We start from the raw sequence: 26522 nt of genomic DNA on the forward strand, positions 1-26522 counted from the left end.
CCCCCTTTAATCTTCTCAAGAGAAAATAAATTCACTTCCTCCAATCTTTCCTCATAGCCTCCTCCATGCCTCTTATCAGTTTGGTTGTTCTTCTCAGCACTTTCTCCAGTTCCGATATCCTTTTTGTGAACTGATGCGCAAAACTGAACTGCATATTCCAGATGAGGTGTTACTAATGATTTGTACAAGGGCAAAATGTTATCTCTCTCTCTGCAGTCAATACCTCTCTTAATACAATAAAAGGACTTTGCTCGCTTTGGAAACTGCAGCTTGGCATTGCATGCCCCTATTAAGCTTATGATCTACCAAACCCCCAGATCCTTCTCCACTATTGATTCCCCCAGTTGTACTCCCCCTAGTATGTATGATGCATGCATATTCTTAGCCCCCAAGTGCATAACTTTACATTTATCAACATTAAAACGTCACTATTCCACTGCATAACTTGGAGTCATATGCAAACACTGAAATAGTACTTTTAATCCCAGACCCTATATCATTTATAAAGATAATAAAAAGTAAGGGTCCCAACACTGAACCTTGGGGTACACCACTGATAACCTTTGACCAGTGTTTCTCAACTCCAGTCCTCAAGGCGCCCCAACAGGTCATCTTTTCAGGATTTCCCTCAGATGAAACAGCTGTGGCAATGACTAAGGTAATGAAACTATCACCTGTGCAAAATAATGGAAACCTTGAAAACATGACCTGTTGGGGGCCTTGAGAACTGGAGTTTAAAAACACTGCCTTACACCGTTCAGAGTAAGAATCATTAACCACTACTCTCCGAATTCAGTCTTTTAGCCAGTTTTCTATCCATTTACAAACAAATTTTTCTAGACCTGTAGACTTAACCTTATACATTAGCCATGTGTGGGGAACTGTGGGGAACTGTGTCAAACGCTTTTGCAAAATCCAAGTATACCACGTCCACAGCCACCCCTCTGTCCAAGGCTTTGCTCACTTCCCCATAAAAAGAAATCAGGTTTGTCTGACAACTTCTGTCTTTCATGAACCCATGCTGTCTGTTGCTTAAAATACTTTTTTCCAGCAAGAACTCATCTATGAGGTCTTTTATTAAACTCTCCAGTATCTTCCCAACTGTAGAAGTTTAACTAGCAGGTCTGTAGGGTATTCCCTATATCGCAGGGATAGAGAGGGTAAAAAAGGGGGAGGAGGTATGCCTGTATATCAAAAATGATGTACAAGTAAATGTGAGAGATGAAATCATTAAGGGAGCAAGGGAGGAGGTGGGACCCTTATGGGTAGAGCTACAAAGGGAGGAAACTAAGGGGAAATATACTGGGAGTATGCTATAGGCCCCCTAACCAGAGGGAGGAGGAGGCGGACCTCCTATCACCTCCTATTTGGATTAGCGGCAAGTATGGGAAGTGTCATAATGGGGGATTTTCATTATCCAGACATAGACTGGGTGGATAGAACCATGCATTCATCTAAGGCTTGCCAGTTCCTAAATGTCTTGCAGGACAGTTTCATGGGTCAGATGGTAAATGCACCAACTAGAAACAAAGCGTTACTAGACCTACTGATTACCAACAATACAGACCTGATCATCGATGTGGAAATACGGGGCAGTTTAGGAAACAGCAATCACAGATCAATTAGTTTTAGTATAAATCACACAAATAGGAAGCATAAGGGGAATACAAAGACACTGAATACAAAGACACTGAGCTAACTTCCCTAAACCACGATCCTTGCTACAACATAATAATTTGGATAAAATCTTAGGAACAAAGAACACAAAGGAAAAATGGGTATGCTTTAAGAGCATATTAAATAAGGGCATTAGCCAGTGCATCCCAATGGGAAATAAATTTAAAAGAGCTAATAAAAGTCCTGGGTGGCTTAACGCCAACGTAAAAATGCATATAAAAAGGAGAAGTGTCAGGGTTGGGCTCAGCCCTTCCTTCTCTGAGCTGGCCACTCAGCTGTTGGCTAATTGCCAGCACCTATCTCTCCACAGTTGCTCAGCTGTTGATTATATCCCGCTTGTCAGTCCTGCCTACTTAAGCTGTCCAGTCCAGAGGGGCTCTGCCTTTGCCTCGGTCAACATCACAGAAACTATCTTCTGTAAGCCGGTTCAAAGATTTGCTTTGCTGACATCCCAAAAAACAAGGGGAAAGGAATTCCCAAAGAATTCTTCAAAGAGGAACTAACCGGTATTATATCTAAAAAAAATTATCTTTATTTGAAAACTCCACATAATACTAACAATTAATAAATACATGGCAATACCAAACCTCCACCACGTACATCTAAAAATTAGACAATTGTCTTAAGGACACAGGTAGCCACCACAATCAGACATACAAGCCTCTCAGACAAACACAACTAGTTCTCTATGTTGGATCCTAATTCAGTCATAATTAATGGAAAGCAGGGTAATAGCAGCATGGCAGTTCACTGAATAATCCAAGCTGGATATAGTTGGACATGCCAAGTCCATGCATACGGACTCCAAACATGGAATTTAGGGTTTAATGATACCCGCTTTAAATGGAAAATATATGTCGATTTTTCCAAGTCCATGTGGATTGGACACTAGATGGAAGCAAAATGATCCCCTCTAAGGAATAGGAGAATATGCAGGCAACCCACCTGACAGTATCAGCTGAGAACAGGCTAAATGGATTCTACCCGGTGCAGACGAGTATATGTATGTATAGGTAACTTTCACTGAGTCAGGTACATCTCACCACTTCACCTGTCATCCAAAGTCTGCCTCGTCCAAGTCCTAAACAAAGGACAGATATTGCAGCCGTCTTGGGACTAAGTCTAGCCACAGAGGGTAGAGGGGGGATTCCTCCAGTAGTCAGCGTGTCCATGGAATGAACAGTGCCATATATCATAGTGGTTTTCCATCTGGGTTGTTTCTCAGGTCTCGTGATACTTGCGGGATCTCCAACGAGAAGCAAAGCGATGTCTGGAGTGTTATCTGGTGGTTGGATATTCCGTGCCCTCACATCAAAGGGCGTGATGGCGTCATGCTGACGCGTTTCACTCATGACACGACACGAGTTTTATCAGAGCATGCGTGGACGTCTGCCCCACGTCTTTAAATACCATTGGTTGATCCAACACTTGGAGTCACCGGCGGTTTACGCAGGTGTCCACTTCCGATTACTCAGCCATTCACACAGAAGGACAAAAATACAGAGGAGGGGGCGGCCCTGGAGTGCAAGCGTGCCACAATTAACCAGTTAAATATTAACAAAAACATCACCAAAAAAGGAAAATACACAATAGACAAAAAGCAAAACAATGCCTAGGCAAAAAGAAAGAAAAAGAAAACTAACATTAAAACAAAACCAAACGTAACCACACAGATGCAAAAAAGAAGGAAATCAGGAGCAAATAGATAAAACCAAAAATAAAATAATAAAGACATAAGATCTCCGCTGAGGGGGAAGGCGGAACTAGCAAGGTACTTATATAACAGTTGTTAACTCTTTATTTAGTACCCAGAGCTTCTATAATTTTCAATGCTGGGAATAACAATAATGTGCAGAGCGGGGGGGACACATGATATTAGTCATAGTTACCACATTAGGTTGACCACCGTAATAAATACATACAACCAAGCAGTGTAACCACTATCTTAAATTTAATATAAATAAGGCAAGTCAAGCCACCTGGGGGCATACAATATATAGTTTATTCACTATACCCCCCTGCATAAAAAAAAGAAAAATAATTTAAAAAAAGCCATAGAATAGAATATAGGGGATCCTAGGGTTCAAGAAATACTGACAAGTTGCATTCAGTATTGAGCCCCAGGAGCTGCATACTATTTAAATTGTAATCTTTTCTTTTTGGTAGAGAATTCTGTCAAAATCTCCTCTTTTTGATGGTAAATTAAGTTTGTAAATTCCCTTAAAAAGAAGTCCCAGAGGTTCACCATTATGAAATTTAATAAAGTGAAGAGCAAGGGGATGCTCATTGTCCTTTTTAAGGATACTTTGAATGTGTTTGCCAACTCTGACTTTATTATTAATTTTGAAATTCTTTTTGCCGTCAAAGCTGTCGAACACATCAGTCCTAGCCACAAATTTACAGACTGTACATCTACCACATGGGTACATACCTCCCAAATGTTCTTAAGAACTGTCCAACAGGTATTTCCTGAATAAGTGACAGAGGATGACGGCTTGTAGCCAACAGCAAAGTGTTGGCTGCAGTCTCTTTGCGAAAGGTCTTAGTAATTATCCTGTTGTCCTTTAGTTCAATGGTCAGGTCCAAGAAAGAGGGTTTTTTGATGATAGGAAAATGTTAGTTTGATGTTCCTATTATTGTGATTCAGTTCCTAAATAAACTGCATCAGCTCCTGTTGTGACCCCCCAGATCATCAGCACATCATCACTGTACCTCAGCCACATGATGCTGCGGCTGAGGTACAGAGACGAGGTGTAGACAATTTCTTCCTCCCAAAGGCCAAGATGGAGACAAGCATACGAGGGGTCCAGGGCGCACCCATCGAGGTGCCCCTGATTTGCTGATAGTTTACACCCAAAAACTGGAAACAGTTGTGTTCCAGCATGAACTGAATGGTGTCCACGATAAACTCATTCTGGTCTGCTAGGAGTGGAAATTTTTGATCAAGGAAGTGGTACACGGCCCTTAACCCCCACTTGTGTGGAATCCACGTGTACAGGGTTTCCACCTGTAGTTGGACTACTTTTAGTTGAATTCTTTAGAAATCAGGGATTCCTCGGTGGCTAAACTAAGTTGATGATTAAGGGCTACTACAATGTCTGGGAATGGGTTGGAGATAAGTTTTAAATATGTAGATTTGTCTAGAAGAAGACGCATAACTTCCTGTTCATACGTGGTCTGGGATAATAGAACAATATTGCCTCCATTATCACTACCCTTGATCACTATATCAGGTGCTTTTTTCGATTCCCTGCAGGCCCGTCTTTCCTCCTTCGTTAGATTATTCACTCCCCTCCACTTCAAATCTATTTTGGACAGGTCATTTTTAACCTGTTCTAAGAAAAGATGTATCCACTTGTGTTTGTACATGGGTGGTATCTTAACTGATTTGATTTGGATATTGGAGGGGCGGGGACACTACTGTCTTGGGGTTGAACCTTCGATATCGGAATCAGAGTCAGCATTCTCCTGCAGCAGTGAGACCAGAGCTTCTAGTGACTCCGCTTCTTATTTATTGGATGAATTTGGTTCCAATTTCTGATGGTGCTCAGTATGCCAATATCTAAAAATCACTTTACGCAGGAAGAGGCCAACATCTTTATATACCTCAAACTCATTCATTGCCGATTTCGAAGTATTTTGGAGTGATCCAGTCCAATGCAGAGGGTTTCTCAACCAGGTTGAGATATACTTTGAGATGCTGCCCCAGGTGTTTCCCCACAGACAGAAGCAAAGTAAGTTTTGTGATATCTTTGCTTTCTGAGAGAGCCTTGGCCTGGGCAAACCCTTGACGGGAGATGCGAAAACCTGTTGTCTTGTGCTACCCTGAGTTTGTGGCTTCATTTAAAAGGGTACTTGATGTTCCCGCACGCTCTGCTTCTGCTGCCAAGTGCCTCATATCCATCGAAAAGAGTACGAGAACTGTTGCCGATTACGCCATTGAATTTCGTACCCTGGCAGCAGAGGTTGCATGGAACAATGAGGCCCTCATGGCTGCTTTTTCTCATGGTCTCTCGGATACCATCAAGGATGAGATAGCAGCCCAAGATATATCCACTGAGCTGGAGAAGTTGATCACATTTGCCATCCTCATTGGCTCCAGACTCAGAAAAAGACTCTTTTAAGGAGCACTTGCGGAAGCCTCCTGTACGTTTGTCTCCGAGCTTTGCAGTCCCACCCGTGCCTCCCTCACCTCCCATGCCTCCTGGTACCGAGTCGGTCAGTGAAGGTAAACTCTTGCACTTGGGTTCCACACGTCTCTCTGCAGATGAGAGAACCTTTAGGAGGAGGGAGACATTGTGCCTTTGTGGCCAGGCAGGTCACTTTTTGAAGTCTTGTCCTACCAGTCCAGGGAACGCCCGAACCTTGAGGTCCTGTCATGGACAGACCTTAAGTGGCATTGTTTCACCCCCAGTTATCCAGAAGGATAAGCCCCTGGTTTTGGTCACCCTTTCTTTGGCTGAGTTGTCCGTCGAGATACAGGCTCTAATCGACTCTGGGGCTGCAGGCCTGTTCACTGATGCTGCCTTTGTATCGAAGCACTTGATTCCCCTGCAGCTGCGCGACACTCCACTTGCCATTGAGGCTCTTGACAGGAGACCTCTACAGCCTGCCCATGTGACTCATGAGACGGTTCCGTTGTCCATGGCCATAGGGGCTCTTCACCATGAGATAATCCAATTCCAAGGTATTTCCTCACCCAAGTTTCTGCTGGTTATTGGTTATCCTTGGTTACAGAGGCACAACCCCTGTTTCGATTGGCTCCATGCTGAGGTTCTCTCCTGGTCACCACAATGCAGTGAGACATGCTTCCAGAAGGTAGCCAAGGTCCTGTGCACCTCTTCACTCTCCTCCCTCCCTGAGGAGTACCGCGATTTTAGCAATGTCTTAAACAAAGGTCAAGCTGGTAGTTTGCCTCCGCACCGGCCGTATGATTGCGCAATTGACCTTCAATCTGGTGCCATGCCCCCTCGTGGCCGGGTTTACCCTTTGTTGGTCTTGGAGGATAAGGCCATGGAGGAGTATGTTGCAGACGCACTTTCTCGAGGTTTCATCCGCAAATCCTCATCTCCTGCTGGTGCTGGTTTCTTCTTTGTGAAGAAGAGTGGTGAACTGAGACCTTGTATTGATTATAGGGGTCTCAATCGTTTCACAATTAAGAATGCCTATCCGATTCCGTTGATTACGGAATTATTTGACCGCCTCAAGGGAGCAATGGTTTTCACGAAGCTTGATTTGAGAGGGGCCTATAATCTTGTGAGGATTAAGGAGGGCGACGAGTGGAAAACTGTATTTAATACCAGAACAGGCCATTATGAGTACCTCATAATGCCTTTTGGCCTTTGTAACGCCCCAGCAGTTTTCCAGGAATTTATTAACAATGTCCTCCGAGATTTGTTGCAGTTATGTGTAGAGGTTTATCTCGATGATATCCTCATATTTTCAAAGTCCCTGGAGAGCCACCACACAGATGTCTGTCGTGTGCTTCAGAAACTAAGAGAGAACAATCTCTATTGTAAACTGGAGAAGTGCGAGTTCCATCGTGAATAGGTTAAATTCCTGGGTTATGTCATTTCCACTGCTGGTTTTTCGATGGACCCAGAGAAACTTTCAGCAGTTCTACAGTGGCCCTGACCTGTGGGTTTACATCCTCTGCAGAGTTTCCTGGGCTTTGCCAACTATTATCGGAAGTTTATTCGTAACTTCTTGTCTCTGGTCAAGCCCCTGACTGATGACCATAAAGGACGGTAACCCACAGAGTTGGTCTCCGGAGTCCATTAAGGCCTTTGAGAGTCTCAAGGCTGCCTTTGTTTCTGCTCTTGTGTTGGCACATCCTGATCCTACGTTATCCTTGAGGTTGATGCTTCTGAGACTGGTGTTGGCACCCCAACATACTACCTCTAAGAGCGCTATGCATCCTTGTGGCTACTTTTCCAAGAAATTGTTACCTGCGGAGTGCAATTACGAGATTGGAGACAGAGAGCTGTTGGCGATCATTTTAGCCCTGAAAGAATGGAGACATCTGCTCCAAGGTACCACTGTGCCGGTTCTCATCATTACTGACCATAACGATCTCACATTCTTGTCCGAGGCTAAACGCCTCTCTCCCAGAAGGGCGCGATGGGCTCTTTTCTTGTCAAGTTTCAATTACATTGTCTCATACTTACCCGGTACTAAGAATGTAAGATCTGACGCCTTGTCACAACAATTTTCCTCCAAGTTGGAGTCGGTGCTGGTTCCTGTGATTCCTCCTGATCGTATTCTGGCTACGGTTTGCACCAGTCTCACTTCTCCTTTGGGTGACAAAATTCTTGCTGCTCAGGTCCATGCTCCTAGTGAGAAATCTAGTGACCACTGCTTTGTCCGAGAGAGTCTCCATACTGCCGCGCTCCAGACTTACCATTCTCCCAAGGCTGCTGGCCACCCTGGGAAGAATCAACTCTTTTGGGCCATTTCCCAACAATTCTAGTGGCCTAGTCTACATGCTGATGTAACTGCCTTCGTAGCTGCCTGTTCTGTGTGTGCTCAGAGTAAGACTCCACGACACCTTCGAGTGGGCCTCCTACAACCCATACCCAATGGAGAGAGGCCCTGGACCCACCTGTCTATGGATTTAATTGTGAAGTTAGCCAACTCCCAGGGCAACACAGTTATCCTTATGGTGTTTGACCAGTTCTCAAAGATGTGTCATTATATTCTACTTAAGGAACTGGTTTCCCTTTTTGCTCGGCAGATCTTTCGCTTACATGGGCTACCCAAGGTGATTGTCTCGGACAGGGGTAGTCCCGCTTCTGGCGAGCCTTTTGTGCAGTTGGGAATTCAGCTTGCTTTCTCCTCTGTGTATCACCCGCAGTCTAATGGGGCTGCAGAACGAGCCAACCAGTCCTTGGAGCAATTCCTACGTTGCTATATTTCTGACCATCAGAACAACTGGTCAGACCTATTACCGTGGGCAGAGTTTGCTCACAACAGTACCTTGAATTCTGCTTCCTGGTTGTCCCCGTTTATGGCAAATTATGGTTTCCAACCTTCCATGTTGCCTGACTCGTTTGTTCCGCAGAATATTTCTGTGTTAGAGGAGCATCTACGTGGTCTTCGTTCCACTTGGGCACAAGTCCAGGAGGTTTTGCGTGATGCTAATGATAGGTACAGACTCCATGCTGACTGCAGACGCCTGCCTGCTCCTTCCTACCAGGTTGGGGACAGGGTCTGGCTGTCATCTCGCAACCTCCGACTTCGTGTTCCCTCACTGAAGTTCGCACCTCGGTTTATTGGGCCTTTCCGTATTCTTCGCAGGATTAACCCAGTAGCTTACGCATTAGACCTTCCTTCTAATATGCGTATTTCGAATGTGTTTCATGTCTCCTTATTAAAACCTTTACTCTGCAACCGCTTTACCACCTTGGTGCCACGTTCTCACCATGTACAGGTTGAGAAACATGAGGAGTATGAAGTACAGACCATTGTTGACTTCCGTAGGTTCCGTGGGCGCATACAGTACCTGGTGCATTGGAAAGGGTATGGTCCGGAGGAACGCTCTTGGGTCTCATCCTCGGACGTACATGCCCCTGTCCTCCTCTGTGATTTCCATAGATGTTTTCCCCTCAAGCCTGGTGGTCCTCCGAGGGTGAGGGGTCGTTGAGGAGGGGGTACTGTCAGGGCTGGGCTCAGCCCTTCCTTCTCTGAGCTGGCCGCTCAGCTGTCGGCTAATTGCCAGCTTCTATCTCTCCACACTGCTCATCAGTCCTGCCTATGTAAGCCGGCAGTCTAGAGGAGCTCTGCTTTCGCCAACATCACAGAAACTATCTCCTGCAATCCTGTTCAAAGACTTGCTTTGCTGATATCCCTTCTGGCTCCAGATCCTGCTTGCTGTTCCACTACATTGATCCCTGACTTCTGGCTTGGCTGACTATCCGTTCCGGTTAGTGAACTTTGGCTATGTTTTGACTTAGTTTGTTCTTTTTAATTTTATCATTAAACAAGTGTGATTTAACTGTACTTCTGTATCAGCCCGATTTCATGGTTTCTGACAAGAAAGCCTTCAAAAAATACAAGGCTGAGGGATCATCATTAGCATTCCATCCAACTTTTCAAAGAATGCAACAAGAATTGTAAGGGTGCAATTAGGGCGGCTAAGATAGAACGCGAAATGCACATAGTGGAGGAGAGTAAAAAAATGTGGTTGTAAACCCAAGAGGAGAAAAAAAAAACAGACCTGCAAGACAAAGGCATATTAAGCTAGTATGCATAGCACACTAGCTCATTATGATATACTTACCTTAGATCTAAGCCCCCGTAGCACTCCCGGAACACTGATTTGGCCGGCGACATGTCTCCCGGAGTTACTTCCGGGTATCGCGGGCTCCAGTGCTGTGATTGGCCGGAGCTGTGATGACGTCACCCCACGAATGCGTGCAGGAGAACCTGTATTATACCTGTAATACCTTTATTATACAGTGCCTTGCAAAAGTATTTACCCCCTTAGCTTTTTACCTATTTTGTTACATTACAGCCTTTAGTACAATCTTTTTTTAATCTGAATTATATGTGATGGATCAGAACACAATAGTCTAAGTTGGTGAAGTAAAATTAGAAAAATATATACATAAAACTATTTTTTAGAAATAAAAAAACTGATAATTGGCATGTGCGTATGTATTCACCCCTCTTTGTTATAAAGCCCATAAAACGCTCTGGTGCAACCAATTACCTTCAGAAGTCACATCATTTGTGAAATGATGTCCACCTGTGTGCAATCTGTCACATGATCTGTCATTACATATACACACCTTTTTGAAAGGCCCCAGAGGCAACACCTAAGCAAGAGGCACCACTAACCAAACACTGCCATGAAGACCAAGGAACTCTCCAAACAAGTAAGGGACAATGTTGTTGAGAAGTACAAGTCAGGGTTAGGTTATAAAAAAAATAGCCAAATCTTTGATGATCCCTAGGAGCACCATCAAATCTATCATAACCAAATGGAAAGAACATGGCACAACAGCAAACCTGCCAAGAGACGGCCGCACACCAAAACTCACAGACCGGGCAAGGAGGGCATTAATCAGAAAGGCAGCACGGAGACCTAAGGTAACCCTGGAGTAACTTCAGAGTTCCACAGCAGAGACTGGAGTATCTGTACATAGGAAGACAATAAGCCGTATGCTCCATAGAGTGGCAGAGTGGCCAGAAGAAAGCCATTACTTTCAGCAAAAAACAAAATGGCACGTTTTGAGTTTCCAAAAAGCCATGTGGGAGACTCCCAAAATGTATGGAGGAAGGTGTTTTGGTCTAATGAGACTAAAATTGAATTTTTGGCCAAAGAAAATGCTATGTCTGGCGCAAACCCAACACATCAATTCACCTAAAGAACACCATCCCCACAGTGAAACATGGTGATGGCAGCATCATGCTGTGGGGATGTTTTTCAGCAGTCGGGACTGGGAAACTGGTCAGTTGAAGGAAAGATGGATGGTGCTAAATGCAGGGATATTCTTGAGTAAAACCTGTACCACTCTGTGTGTGATTTGAGGCTAGGACCGAGGTTCACCTTCCAGCAGGACAATGACCCCAAATACACTACTAAAGCAACACTGGGGTGGTTTAAGGGGAAACATGTAAATGTGTTGGAATGGCCTAGTCAAAGCCCAGACCTCAATCCAATAGAAAATCTGTGGTCAGACTTAAAGATTGCTGTTTACAAGTACAAACCATCCAACTTGAAAGAGCTGGAGCAGTTTTGCAAGGAGGAATGGGCAAAAATCCCAGTGGTAAGATGTGGTAAGCTCAAAGAGACTTATCCAAAGCGACTTGGAGCTGTAATAGGTGGCTCTACAAAAGTATTGGCTTTGGGGGGGTGAATAATTATGCACATTGACATTTTCTGTTATTTTGTCCTATTTGTTATTTGCTTCACAATAAAAAAAAAAACACACATCTTCAAAGTTGTGGGCATGTTCCGTAAATTAAATGATGCAAATCCTCAAACAATCCATGTTAATTCCAGGTTGTGAGGCAACAAAACACGAAAAATGCCAAGGGGGGTGAATACTTTTGCAAGGCACTGTAGGCTTAACTGTAGTAAAAAGTGGTTGTAAAGGGTTTACAACCACTTTAAGTACATAAATAGTAAGAAAGGGAGGTCAGATCATATTGGTCCCATAAAGAATGATGAAGGGAATCTGGTTGCTAAGGATGGAGGGATGGCAAAGGTATTTAATTTATTCTTCTCCTCAGTCTTCACAAGGGAATCAGGGGGCTTCAGTAACCAAAACTGCAATGTTTATCCTCATGACATGTCACAGGAAGCACCCTCATGGCTAACAGAGGACAGAATTAGAAATAGACTTGAAAAACTTAACATTAATAAGTCCCCGGGACCAGATGGCTTGCACCCGAAGGTCCTTAAGGAACTCAGTCAAGTAATTGCCAGACCTTCGTTTCTAATTTTTACGAACAGTCTACTGACTGGAATGGTACCAGCTGATTGGAGAAAAGCCAATGTAGCACCAATATTTAAAAAAAGGACCAAGATATAGCCCTGGGAATTACAGACCAGTTAGCCTAACATCAATTGTATGCAAGCTCTTGGAGGGGATGATAAGGGACTATATACAAGATTTTAGTATAGAAAACTGTATCATTAGCAGTAATCAGCATGGATTCATGAAGAATTGTTCTTGCCAAACCAATCTATTTACCTTCTATGAGGAGGTGAGCTGCCATCTAGAAGGAAGACCCGTAGACATGGTGTATCTGGATTTTGCAAAAGCATTTGATACAGTTTCCCATAAACGTTTACTGTACAAAGTAAGGTCCATTGGCATGGACCATAGGGTGAGTACATGGATTGAAAACTGGCTACAGGGGAGAGTTCAGAGGGTAGTGATACAGTAAATGGGGAGTACTCATAATGGTCCGGGGTGGAAAGTGGGGTCCCCCAGGGTTCTGTCCGGTGACCAATCCTATTTAATTTATCCATAAATGACCTAGAGGATGGGATAAACATCTCTGTATTTGCAGACGCTACTAAGCTAAGCAGGGCAATAACTTCTCCGCAGGATGTGGAAACTTTGCAAGAAGATCTGAACAAATTATTGGGGTGGGCAACTGTAATGGAATGTATAAATTACTCCATTTTATTTAAGTAGAAATGAACTTTTCAATATGTGTTTTGACATAATTAGCTTAACACATTGCATAGAAACACACCCTGCAAGTCATTGTGGTTAAAGCTGATTCATGGAGCAGCCTGTTTAACAAGAACTAGCTGCTGATTTTACTTAAACTAAATTCAGCAGTTTTAATCATGATAAGAAAATACTGAGTTTGTATAAAACTTTTAGAAACATATGCATTAAAACACAGCTCCTCCCTTCTTTCTTTTGCATATAAGCCACTGTGGTATTCAGTAAAGGTCAGAGATCTTATGAAAACACTCAAATCTGTTTCCGTGTCTCATTTGATTTCTCACGGATCCGGGGTCACTGAAAGTTATCCTGCATTACCTGAAGTACACCTGGGTAACGGTATTACCTGCTTCAGCAACTACATGGCAAATGAGGTTTAATGTAGAAAAATGGAAAATAATGGAAAAGGACCTGAGGGTCCAAAAAAAGGACAGGCTCAGCAATGGCATGCAATACCAGGCTGCTGCAAGCAAAGCAAACAGAATATTGGCATGCATTAAAAAGGGGATTAACTCCAGAGATAAAATGATAATTCTCCCACTCAACAAGACTCTGGTCCGGCCGTGCCTGGAGTATGCCATCCAGTTCTGGGCACCAGTCCTCAGGAAGGATGTGTTGGAACTGGAGAGAGTCCAGAGTAGGGCAACAAAACTAATAAAGGGACTGGAGGACCTTAGTTATAAGGAAAGGTTATGAGCACTGAACTTATTCTCTCTGGAGAAGACGCTTGAGAGGGGATATGATTTCAATGTACAAATACCGTACTGGTGACCCCACAATAGGGATAAAGCTTTTCTGTGAAAGGGAATTTAATAAGACACGCTGCCATTCACGAAAATTAGAAGAAAATTGGTTTAACCTTAAACTGCGTAGAGGATTCTTTACTGTAAGAGCAGTTAGGATGTGGAATTCTCTTCCACAGGCAGCGGTTTCAGCGGGGAGCATCGATGATTTAAAAAAACTATTAGATGACAGGCACCTGAATGACCACAACATATAGGGATATAGCATGTAATACTGACATAAAATCACACACATAGATTGGACTTGATGGACTTGTCTTTTTTCAACCTCCCCTACTATGTAATAGTTACTTGGTAAATATTTTGGTCCCTTTTTAGAGTCAAATATGTTTTTATTGTTGTTAACAAAATATGATAACTTAAGTAGCGTTCAGATGTCAATACCATAGGTTAGTACAAAGTATGTCACATTTCCAGTATACAATATGAACCAGTGCTAATGAGAGCATCAACATCCCGTCACCTACCAAGAGCAGAAAGTAATAACCTATTCAAGGAACCGTGAGGGCTAATATGGTTGAAGGGTATAACATCTGACTGTGGGGTGAGAGGTTATAATTGTAGGAAGAGGGGAGGGAGAAGAAAAGTAGAGGGGAGAAGAGGGAGGGAAAGAAAGGACAGGTGTAAAGGTGAAGGGGGCTTGAGCAGACCTCGGTGAGACAAACCTGTATGGTGTAATCAGGATGTGTGTCTGGGTTGACCCTGGGGCATCAACAAAATTTTTAGGGAGTCCGAGGCAGAGTAGTCGATCCAGATGAGCCATAGGATCTTAAATTTGTCAAAAGGTGTCATTATCAAGGGCTAACAACTCCTCCATGCGCATGATGTCATTGACTGTGAAGACCCATAGGGCCAGAGGGGGGCTAGTGGTAGTTTTCCAGAATAGGGGTATAAGCTGTCTGGCGGCTGATAGGAAGAAGCGCAATAAGGTATGTTTCTGGGAGGCTATGGAGCCAGGGAGCATGGATAGTAGAGCTATCTCTGGGGAAGGCTGCAGGGGCTGATCATATAGACTGCTGTATATGCTGTATATTTACTAGCACCTAGTGGTAGTAAATGGTAGAGGCAGCAGTTCCATTAACTAGCATATATTTAATCTAACCTTTAGGTTGGTACTTATTCCTTTGCGCGGATTCATTTATTTTCTTTTCAAGGGTTGTATGTGGTAAGGATATATTAAGGGCCTCCATCTTAGACATATTTAATTTAAAGTTGCTAAATTTTCCAAACCTGCGGAACTCCTGCATCAAAGAAGGTAGGGTCATGTGTGGCTGCTGAATGTAGACCAGGAGATCATCCACGTAAAGTGAGAGTTTATGTTCGGAGGAAGGTGTCTGGATCCCTACTATAGATATGTCTTGTCTGATGACCTGGGCTAGGTGTTCTATTACTAAAACAAAAAGAAGAGGTGACAGGGGGCAGCCATAGCGAGTACCATTGGAGATCTGGAATGATGCGGAGGGGGAACCATTGACCAGGACAGATGCAGAGGGGTGGGAGTATAGCGCCATAACCGTAGACACAAAGGTAGGACCAAGGCCAATCTGCTCTAGGGAGAGGCGCAAGAAATTCCAGTTGACCTGGTCAAAGGCCTTCTCCGCATCAAACGATAGCAGGCATGCCTTCAGATTGTGTCTCTGTATGTAGGATATGAGGTGGATAGTTTTTGTGGTATTGTCCCTGGCCTCGCGACCAGGGACAAAACCCACCTGGTCTTTATGAACAATTAAGGGTAAGAGGGGGGAGAGGCGGTTTGCCAGGACCTTAGCGTAGAGTTTAATGTCGAGGTTGAGGAGTGATATCGGCCGATAGCTACTGCACTGTGAGGGATCCTTGCCAGGCTTGGGTATGACCGAAATATTAGCAGATAGTAGGTTACTGGAGGGTAAGTGGGTATCATCTATAGAGTTAAATGTAGTGGACAACAGTGGGGCGAGGTGCTGGGCAAAAAAGTGTGGAATGGAAGTCCCGGGGTAGTGGGTGAGAGGGGCCAATCCGGCAAAGAGATCTGGGGTAGCTCTAGCGTACTCAGGAACCGTGGCAGATCCCCTAGGGTTCGAAAGAGGGCTGTCTTGCCTTCCCGGTGAACCCGTAGCTGGAATGGAAACCTCCACTGGTATTTAATATGCTTCTCCTTGAGGATAGATGTGATTGGTTTAAGTGCGCGCCTCATGGCCAGAGTTTGGCGTGAGAGATTTTGGAGTAGCACGACAGGGGTGTCATTCAGCCGAATGGAGTCCTGTGTGCTGGCGGCTCTCATGATCTCCTCTTTGACTTTGCAAAAGTGCACCCTGCATAGCGTGTCGCGGGTGAAAGAGGAGTCAGGATTCCTCGGGCCCGAGGTCCTGTGTACTCTGTCCTGCTCAATAGGGCTATCTTTAGGCTGTTGGAGGAGTTGATTAAAAATGGTGGTGACTGCCCCAGTTAAGTCCTTGTGTTCTACTTTTTCAGGTATACCGCGTATCCTGAAATTGTTCCGTCTATTACGGTTTTCTATATCATCTTGGTGATACATGAGCTGCTGCAGCATGACAGTGTGGGAGTTAAGGGTCTCCTCATGGGACTGCAATGTATTGCAAATGCCATCAGTAGTGTTCTCTACATCCTCCATGCGGGTCCCCAAATCCCTTTTAAGGTCGGCAATCTTTTTCTTTTAGGTCTTCTCCATGCGGGAGACATAGTGCTCGAAGTCATTTTTAGTGGGCAGGGAGCGTAAATAAGTATGCATGGATCGCATCTGTGACTCCATGTCCCATCCATCCTCAGAGCACAGGGATACCTGTGAGGGCTGTGTGGGTTGTATAAGGGGGGCTCTATGTCAGCTAGGGAGGCTGAGCGGCCCCTGGAATGCACCTGATCGGTGTCTGCTTGTTCAGAGTGGGCCGGGGACAGAGGCGCCACTCGCCATCTTGGACGGTCCCTGACTCAGATAGGTCACAGAGGCTCGGGTCACAAAACGTCCCAGGTCTCCCTTTGTCTGGTCGCCGGCGGGCTTAGATTGATCCCTGGGCTTCCCTTTACCCATCGGGACGATTTGGTGGCTGTGCAAGCGATGGTGTAGGAGATATGTCCCCGTGGAAGCCGTTAGGACCGGGAGCTGCCGCAATGTGCGTCTTACAGCTCCATACGCTAGGCCACGCCCCCTTGGTCCCTTTTTAAATATAGGCACCACATTGGCCTTATGCCAGTCCAGTGGTACTATTCCAGTCATCAAAGAGTCCCTAAAAATTAGAAACAATGACTTTGAAATGGCAGCTCTATTCTTTTAGGATCTGTGGGTGTACGCCATCTGGTCCAGGTGCTTTATCCACATTTAAGTAAATAAATATTTCTGGACCATACCACTTTTGAGCCATTGTGGATCATTTGGGGCTGTCAATACCATCCCCATTATGGCCATGAGCTCCCCCATGCTCCTTTGTATACACAGAGCAGAAGAAGGTATTTAATACATTTGCCTTCTCTTTGTCCTCAGTAATGCAAGGCACCGTCCCCTAAAGCCCTTCCTGCACGGACACTAGCCCACATAGGAAAATGGATTGTTTTCACCTTCCACTCTCACCTCTGTTTTCTTTGCTTTAATTTTTCTTCCAGAATTTGAGTATTCAGATTGGTGGTCCTCTTTTTATAGTCCTCCAACTGCTCCCGCTGCCTGTTCAACAACATTATGGAGTTAGATCAGAACTTCAGTTATAAAGTAATGCTGAAAGACAATCTAAAATTTGAGTTACTAAATATATCATGGGCACACAACAGAGCTTAAAGCTGAGCTCCACCCAAAAGAGGAAGTTCTGCTTTAACCACTTCAATACAGTGCACTTACACTCCCTTCCTGCCCAGACCAATTTTCAGCTTTCAGCGCTCTCACACTTTGAATGACAATTACTCAGTCATGCAACACTGTACCCATATGAAATTTGCTTCCTTTTTTCACACAAATAGAGCTTTCTTTTGGTGGTATTTAATCACTAGTGGGTTTTTTATTTTTTGTGCTATAAATAAAAAAGTCCGTAAATGTTGTGAAAAAAATGCCTTTTTCTTTGTTTCTGTCATAAAATTTTGCAAATTAGTAATATTTCTTCATAAATTTTGGCCAAAATTTATACTGCTACATATCTTTGGTAAAAATAACCCAAATTAGTGTAAATTATTTGGTCATTGTGAAAGTTATAGAGTCTACAATCTATGGTGCCAATCACTGAAAATTGATCACACCTGATGTACTTATGGTCTCATTTTTTGGGACACTAACAAGTCAGGAAAGTACAAATACCCCCTAAATGACCCCTTTTTAGAAAGCAGACATTCCAAGGTATTAAGTAAGTAGCATGGTGAATTTTTTTTAAGTTGTAATTTTTTCCCACAATTCTTTGCAAAATGAAGATTTTTTTTTTTTTTTTTTTACAAAATTGTCATATTAACAGGTTATTTCTCTCTCAGAGCATATGCATACAACAAATTACACCCCAAAATACATTCTGCTACTCTTCCTGAGTATGGTAATACCACATGTGTGAGACTTTTACACAGCCTGGCCACATACAAAGGCCCAACATTGAAGTAGTACCATCAGGCGATCTACTAGCATAAATGACACATCTCATTTCTCAACCACCTATTGCATTTTTGAAGGCCCTGGAGCACCAGGACAATGGAATTGCCCCCAAAATGACCCAATTTTGGAAAGCAAACACCCCAACGTATAATCTATGAGTGAAGGGAAAGATGATTAATGCGCTACCCAAAAAAACAAAAACAAAAGACAGCTGCTACAAACCAAGTGACCAAAAGGAAAACAAATATGAAATAAATTGTAGCGCTAAAAACACATTTATTAGTAGTAAATATAAAGTGCATATATGCGTAGTGTCCCAAGAAATAAAAACAAATATGTAATCCTAAAGGAACAAAAGTCCACAGTGGAAAAGAATAATCCGTGTGAATAATCTTGTCTGCTTCCCAACCATCAGCTTGTATATCATCAACTTAAGCGAACAGATGAAATACGTTTACCAGAGAAGTTGGATTCTACTGGCATAAGCATAGAATCAATGGAGCTTAGTGCCACCCAGGGCGAAGTAGTGGAATGTTGGAGGCAAGGGTAGAGCCTCTGCAAGACTGGGACATCCCCTCTTTATCCGTCAAAGCAGAGCCAAAGATGAATTCCAGAAAACGAAGTGGTTCCTCACTTCCCCATCTTCCCTTTGAGGAGAACCTCTACTTCTCTTTTCAACCTTCTGCTAGATATTGGAATACCTTCACCTGGACTGGTAGAAGTCCTCAGCACTGGCTGGGTGGTCAGAGGCATTTTCTGGAATTCATCTTTGGCTCTGCTTTGGTGGATAAAGAGGGGATGTCCCAGTCTTGCAGAGGCTCTACCCTTGCCTCCAACATTCCACTACTTCGCCCTGGGTGGCACTAAGCTCCATTGATTCTATGCTTATGGCAGTAGAATCCAACTTCTCTGGTAAGCGTATTTCATCTATTCGCTTAAGTTGATGATATACAAGCTGACGGTTGGGAAGCAGACAAGATTATTCACACGGATTATTCTTTTCCACTGTGGACTTTTGTTCCTTTAGGATTACATATTTGTTTTTATTTCTTGGGCCACTACGCATATATGCACTTTGAACTTTATATTTACTACTAATACATGTGTTTTTAGCGCTACAATTTATTTCATATAATCTATGAGGCATAATGAGTCTTTTGAATGGTTCATTTTTTTCCAAAAGTTTTTGGAAAATGTGAAAAAAAATGAAAACGCATTTTTTTTTTACACAAAGTTGTCCATTTATCAGATATTTCCAACACATAGCATGTACGTAGCAAAGATGACACTCCAAAATACATTCTGCTACTCCTCCTGAGTATAGCAATACCACATGTGTGAGACTTTTACACAGCCTGGCCACATACAAAGGCCCAACATTGAAGTAGCATCTCCATGCGTTCTACGTGCATAAATGACACATCTCATTTCTCAACCACCTATTACACTTTTGAAGGCCCTGGAGCACCAGGACAATGGAATTGCCCCCAAAATGACCCCATTTTGGAAAGCAAACACCCCAACGTATAATCTATGAGGCATAGTGAGTCTTTTGAATGGTTCATTTTTTTCCAGAAGTTTTTGGAAAATGTGAAAAAAAATGAAAACGCATTTTTTTTACACAAAGTTGTCCATTTATCAGATATTTCCAACACATAGCATGTACGTAGCAAAGATGACACTCCAAAATACATTCTGCTACTCCTCCTGAGTATAGCGATTCCACATGTGTGAGACTTTTACACAGCGTGGCCACATATAAAGGCCCAACATTGAAGTAGCACCATCAGGCGATCTACGAGCATAAATGACACATCTCATTTCTCAACCACCTATTGAATTTTTGAAGGCCCTGGAGCACCAGGACAATGGAATTGCCCCCAAAATGACCCCATTTTGGAAAGCAAACACCCCAACGTATAATCTATGAGGCATAATAAGTCTTTTGAACGGTTCATTTTTTTCCAGAAGTTTTTGGAAAATGTGGAAAAAAATGAAAACGCATTTTTTTTTACACAAAGTTGTCCATTTATCAGATATTTCCAACACATAGCATGTACATAGCAAAGATGACACCCCAAAATACATTCTACTACTCCTGAGTATAGCGATACCACATGTGTGAGACTTTTACACAGCCTGGCCAAATACAGAGGCCCAACATCCAAGTAGCACCATCAGGCGTTCTAGGAGCATAAATGACATATATAATTTCCTGGCAACCTATCATTTTTGAAAACCCTTCATATTTCTAACACATAGCATGCACATACCAAGAATTACAATCCAAAATAAATACTATTTCAGAAAGGGTAAAAAAAAAGCATTACCTGTGCTTTTAGTAGTATCCACAGAGGATAGCACTGGTTCAGGCAGCAGGCAGGGATGTGCTTAGCGACAGCAATAGTAACTATCCAGGCAGCAGGCAGGACAGCACAGTCCATAGAAATTGTCCAGGCAGAGACAGCCAGCACAGCCATAATATTGGTCCTGGTACACTGTTACCTGCAGACACTCATTATTGTACCGCTCTCCAGCCCTTCATAAACATACTGCCTCTTGCTACAGCTAATTATTTGCATAGTCCAGGTAGTGATGTGGTCCATTCATGCGACAGGCAGAGGCATGGTGGCAGTAAGTCAACAGCAGGCTGAGGGCCACAATCAGGTAAGACCTGGGCACAGGGGCACAGGGGTAGAGGCATCGACCCACCCAAATCTCTATGAAGCCTCCGGACTCCAGACCCTAATCCGGAAATTCCAAACCCGGAGAAAACAAAAAAAATTGTTTTCTCCATCCGGAAAAACAATTCTGGAGCCCCTCACATATGTGAGACCCCTGTGTACTACAGTAGCAGGGCAACAGATCAGTCCAAGCGGTAGGCAAAAGCATAGTTCATAAAACAGGCCAGGGTCAGTTCACGTGCAGGCAGTCCTAGCGGTAGGCAGTAGTGTAGTTAATAAAACAGGCCAGGGTCAGTTCACGTGGAAGCAGTCCAAACGGTAGGCAGAGGCATAGCCACAAAACAGGCCAGGGTCAGTTCACGTGGAAGCAGTCCAAACGGTAGGCAGAGGCATAGTCAAAAAACAGGCCAGGGTCAGTTCACGTGGAATCGGTGGCATGGTTATTTGGGAAAGAATGGAAAATGGTCAGCACAGATGATGAAAATGGGGAAATGGTTAAAAATATGAGCTAATATTTTAGGGATGTATGATAAAGTTGGAAGCATTCACCAATGCAAAGGCCAGGTTGGGAGGGACACTGGGGACAATGGTAGCTGGTATCTTTTCTAAATCCTTTTTTGGTGCACACGCGACAGATGCTTCAGATGGTGGAATGCTGAAGGGGAAGTGGCGCTCATGAAGTCGGCAAACAGCCTCAGAGCGAAGGTCTTCTGGGGGGGGTCTTTGGTGATAGATGAGGGACGTGACAACTTCTATGAATTTTAGGAAGGGGGCGGGGCTTTCAATGGATTTGGTGTAGACTACGTAGGAATTGTAAATGGCCAAATGGATGAGATAAATTGCTACCTTCTTATACCAGAATCGGGACCTCCTTATTGACAAATAGGGCTGAATCATTTGATCATTAAAATCTACCCCCCCCCCATGTAGAGATTATAATCTTGGACACATGTTGGCTTTTCAATGGGACCTCGTCTTCTTTGTACCTCAATTGTAGTGTAGTCATGGATGGTGGACATCATGTGCACGTCCCTCTTATCCTTCCACCTCAAGGCCAGCACTTCGTTGCATCTCAATGATGCTCTTTACCCCCTTCGCAGCTTTTTGTTCGCTAAAGATTGTGGGAAGCCTTTTCTATTTTTTCTGGAGGTTCCACAGGCCAGGGTTTTTGCAATGTATAAGTGTTTGTAAAGGGGCAGGCTCGTGTAAAAGTTGTCAACGTATATGTGATATGCTTTGTTTAGAAGTGGGTATGCCAGGTCCCATACAATCTTTCCAGTTGTGCCCATGTAGGCCGGGCACTCAGGGGGCTGAAGCTGGGAATCTTTTCCTTCATATATGCGGAACGCATACAAATATCCCGTGGCTCTCTCACATAGCTTGTATAACTTTACTCCGTATCTGGCCCTTTTGCTAGGAATATATTGCTTTATTCCTAGCCGGCCTGAAAAGGGTACCAGGGACTCATCGACACATATATTCTGATCGTGGACATAGAGTTCTGCAAATTGTGGGGAAAAGAAATTTATCAGTGGGCGAATCTTGTATAACTTGTCGTAATTTGGATGATTGTGGGGAGGGCACTGGGTGTTGTCGCTGAAGTGAAGAAAGCGCATTATCATCTTGTATCGGGACCTGGACATTACGGCAGAATAAATGGGCATGTTGTGGATAGGGTTGGTGGATCAATAGGCATGTCCTTCATTTTTTTTTGTAATCCCCGTGTTTAGGGTGAGGCCCATAAACACTTTGAACTCCTCCAAATTCAGATCTCTCCACTCAAAAGGACGGGCATAGGATGATTGGGGGTTGTTGGCAATATATTGCTGGGCATATAAATTTGTCTGGTCCACAATAAATTGCAGCATAGTGTCGAGCAAAAACATATGAAAGAAATCAATCTCCGAGAAATTTTGGGTGTTGGTCTGCATACCTGGCAGTGCTGTGAACGGGGGAATAATTGGTGATGCCGAGTTGGAAGGCAGCGATGTTGGGTTGGCAAGACCATCTGGCATGTATGTAGAGGCCCTGGCTCTTGGGGGGATGTGACACTCCAGTAGTTGGATTGGAATTTCCTGTGCTGGTACTCAGGCGTGATGTGGCAGGACTGGTACTGGGTCTGGGCATTTGTTCCTGGGGCCTATCGCCGGCGGCAGCGCTGGTGCTGGGCATTTGTTCCTGGGGCCTATCGCCGGCGGCAGCGCTGGTACTGGGCATTTGTTCCCGGGGCCTAACGCTGTCAGCAGCGCTAGTACTGGGCCTGGGAATTTGTTCCTGGGGCCTATTGGTGGTGGTAGCGCTGGTACTGGGAATATAATCCTGGTTTCCAGAGTGGCGTGCCCTTTTGGGAGGGACCCATTCTTCCTCTGAATCATTTGCCGATTCACTATTTGGTTCAAATGCCGAATTTGAGTCAGAATCAGAATTGGAATCTGATGAGAACTCCCCGTTGCTCTCATTGGTCATGGAGAGGATCTGGAACGCCTCCTCACTGCTTTATAGTCTTTTGGACATGACGCGGTGTGACAGGTGGCAGGTGACGGTCACTGATGGGCTGTGCGATGGGTGGCAGCTGACGTTCACTGATCGGTGATGACGGTGTGACAGGCGATGGTCACTGATGGGTGACAGGCCACGGACAGTGACGGGTGATGGGTGATGGCTGGTGGTCACTAAAGGGTGACAGGTGATCGGTGATGGCTGACGGTCACTGATGGGTGACAGGTGATGGGTAATGGGTGATGGCTGGCGGTCACTGATGGGTGACGGGTGATGGCTGGCAGTCACTGATGGGTGACGGGTGATGGCTGGCAGTCACTGATGGGTGAAGGGTGATGGCTGGCGGTCACTGATGGGTGACGGCTGGCGGTCACTGATGGGTGATGGCTGGCGGTCACTGATGGGTGACGGGTGATGGCTGGCGGTCACTGATGGGTGACGGGTGATGGCTGGCGGTCACTGATGGGTGACGGCTGTCGGTCACTGATGGGTGACGGGTGATGGCTGGCGGTCACTGATGGGTGACGGGTGATGGCTGGCGGTCACTGATGGGTGACGGGTGATGGCTGGCTGTCACTGATGGGTGACGGGTGATGGCTGGCGGTCACTGATGGGTGAAGGGTGCACCGCTGACGGTCACTGATTTGTGACGGGTGACAGGTGCACCGCTGACGGTCACTGATGGCAGTCCCTTATGTGACAGGTGCACTTTATTGGGTGACTGTGGTGACTGTTGGGTGACAGATGACAATTGGGGGGGCGATGGGACAGGTGTGGTGTTGGTGCAGACACTACAGAACACAGATCGGTAACTCACTGCTTCTGGCTCTTCTCTCCTCACACTGGAAACGGTGTGTGAGGAGAGAAGAGCTGGTAACAGCTAGTTACCGCTCTGTGTTTACATTTATGATCGGCTGTGAATGATCGCGATCCCGCGCATGCGCCGTGCACAATGGGGGGGACCTATCTGTGATCGGCCGTGACTTCATCACGGCCGATCACGTGGTAAGCAGCCATGTCCAATAATGACTGTTCACCCCCCCTCAGTGACGAGCGGTGTCTCCGTGACACGCCGCCACCGAAGGAACAGGGATGCGCGCACACGATCGTGCGCATTCCCTGTTTAAATGGGATGCCGTCATATGACGCCCTCCCGCAACGAGAGCCGTGTGCCTGGCCGTCAATTAACAGCCGGTGGTCGGCAAGCAGTAAATGACTCATCGCCCACACCTCTTGAAGAATTGGCACTTTTGAGGAGCGGGGGGAGTGGGTACATGATTTTGACACTTTCGCTCTGACCGCCTAGGCCAGGGATATGCAATTAGCGGACCTCCAGCTGTTGCAAAACTACAAGTCCCATCATGCCTCTGCCTCTGGGTGTCATGCTTGTGGCTGTCAAAGTCTTGCTATGCCTCATGGGAATTGTAGTTCTGCAACAGCTGGAGGTCCGCTAATTGCATATCCCTGGCCTAGGCAATCATAGCAGAAGTTCTCCTGCCTCTCTCCCCCCTGCAATCTTCTGGGACACGTGACAGGTCCGAGAAGACTGCATCCACCATTCGCGATGTGCATCAGCAGATATCTGTGAAGCCGCAAGCTGTCACAGCCGGGTGCCCATAGTCAAGAAACCAGCTGGGGTGAGCATACTGCTGGATCGTGGGACAGGTGAGTGGCTGCTTTTTAAAGTTCACCAGCTACAGTTGCTGCTGACTTATTTTTTTTCACAGGAGGCTGGAACTCCTTTAATATAATATATCCAAATACTACCCATAGACATGAAATGGTGTTCACCATTTTCAATCACTTTGAGTGAGGATATTGCCTCTATAAGTGGACCTGGACTCTGCTGACTGGCCCTTGTCTTTGGAAAAAAATTATCAGAAAATCTATATTCATTTCTGCTATTGTCTCCTGTGATAAGCGGGACAAAAGCACCTTTCAGTGTTGTTTATCCCACTCATCCCCAGAGAGATGGTGGTGTCTGAGTGCCATCAGATGGATCATAAATGTATGGCTAAAGCCGGCCACACATGGATTGAGATTTGTCTTGTCTTGTTCAGCAGGGAATTTCTATGCATGTATGGGCACTGTGGTGTCGAGAAGTAAATCTACCAACTGACTTCTGCATACCTGCCCTGTTGGATTTTCCCCAGTCTCCCCACTATCAGAATACAATAACTCTACAGGGAGGATTACCCAATCCACGTGTGTCATTTTAATTTTTGTTCAACCCACTGGTTGTACAAACTGACTCATCTATGGACTGCTTAACCACTCTCAGATCACTGGTTCCTTTAACTGCTTGCCAACCATATACCACAGATATACAGTGGCTCTCCTGTGCTGGATCATATACCTGGTATGTACATGTGCGCCACCGGTGACCCAGCTCTGCTGTGAATAAACACAAAAGATGCTGGTCAGCAGGTGCTGGCCAATGGATGACCACTGGCACCCGCCAATCGTCCGGAAAACACAGGACAGAACTCTGCAAACGTGTATGTAGGCAAAGTTCTGTCCTGTCAGCTATGAAACAATGTTTTTTCTTTTTCTGCAAAGATAATAAAATCCATAATTTCCCTTAGTAAAAGCAGCACACAGTTTACACCAAAACACTGGTTAGGCACATGTTTAACCCTTTGCCATAGCTGTTTAACTCCTACCCAGCCAGTGTCATTAGTACAGTGACAGTGCATATTTTTTAGCACTGATCACTGTATTGGTGTCACTGGTTCCCAAAAGTGTCATTTAGTGTCAGAATGTGCGCCGCAATATTGCAGTCCTGCTATAGGTCGCTGATCACTGCCATTACTAGTAAAAAAATAAAACAAAACAATTCCAGTAAATATCCCAAAGTCTGTAGACGCTATAACTTTTGCACAAACCAATCAATATACACTTATTGGGATGTTTTTTACCAAAAATATGTAGCAAAATACATATTGGCCTAAATTTATGAAGAAATTAGATCTTTAATAATTTTTTTTTTTTATTGGATATGTTTTATAGGGAAAATTGAAAAAAAAAAATAGAATTGTCAGTTAAAGTAATGCAGTTCCATATCACAAAAAATGGCCTGGTCATGAACAGGGGTCAATCTTCCTTAGGTCAAGTG

The 26522-nt window shown here is 44.5% G+C and overlaps 1 protein-coding gene across 1 annotated transcript in view; it reads right to left on the reverse strand.

Annotated features, from left to right (window-relative positions):
• LOC141108281 (synaptonemal complex central element protein 1-like) overlaps window positions 1–26522 on the reverse strand; it is a 202396-nt gene that overhangs the window by 10979 nt on the left and 164895 nt on the right. The window contains exon 5 of the mRNA XM_073599753.1: window positions 17232–17321. Within this exon, the coding sequence (XP_073455854.1) occupies window positions 17232–17321 (90 nt within the window). The remainder of the gene's footprint in view (window positions 1–17231; window positions 17322–26522) is intronic.

The sequence above is a fragment of the Aquarana catesbeiana genome, linkage group LG09 (assembly GCF_042186555.1).
Source record: "Aquarana catesbeiana isolate 2022-GZ linkage group LG09, ASM4218655v1, whole genome shotgun sequence".
Lineage (NCBI taxonomy): Eukaryota > Metazoa > Chordata > Amphibia > Anura > Ranidae > Aquarana > Aquarana catesbeiana.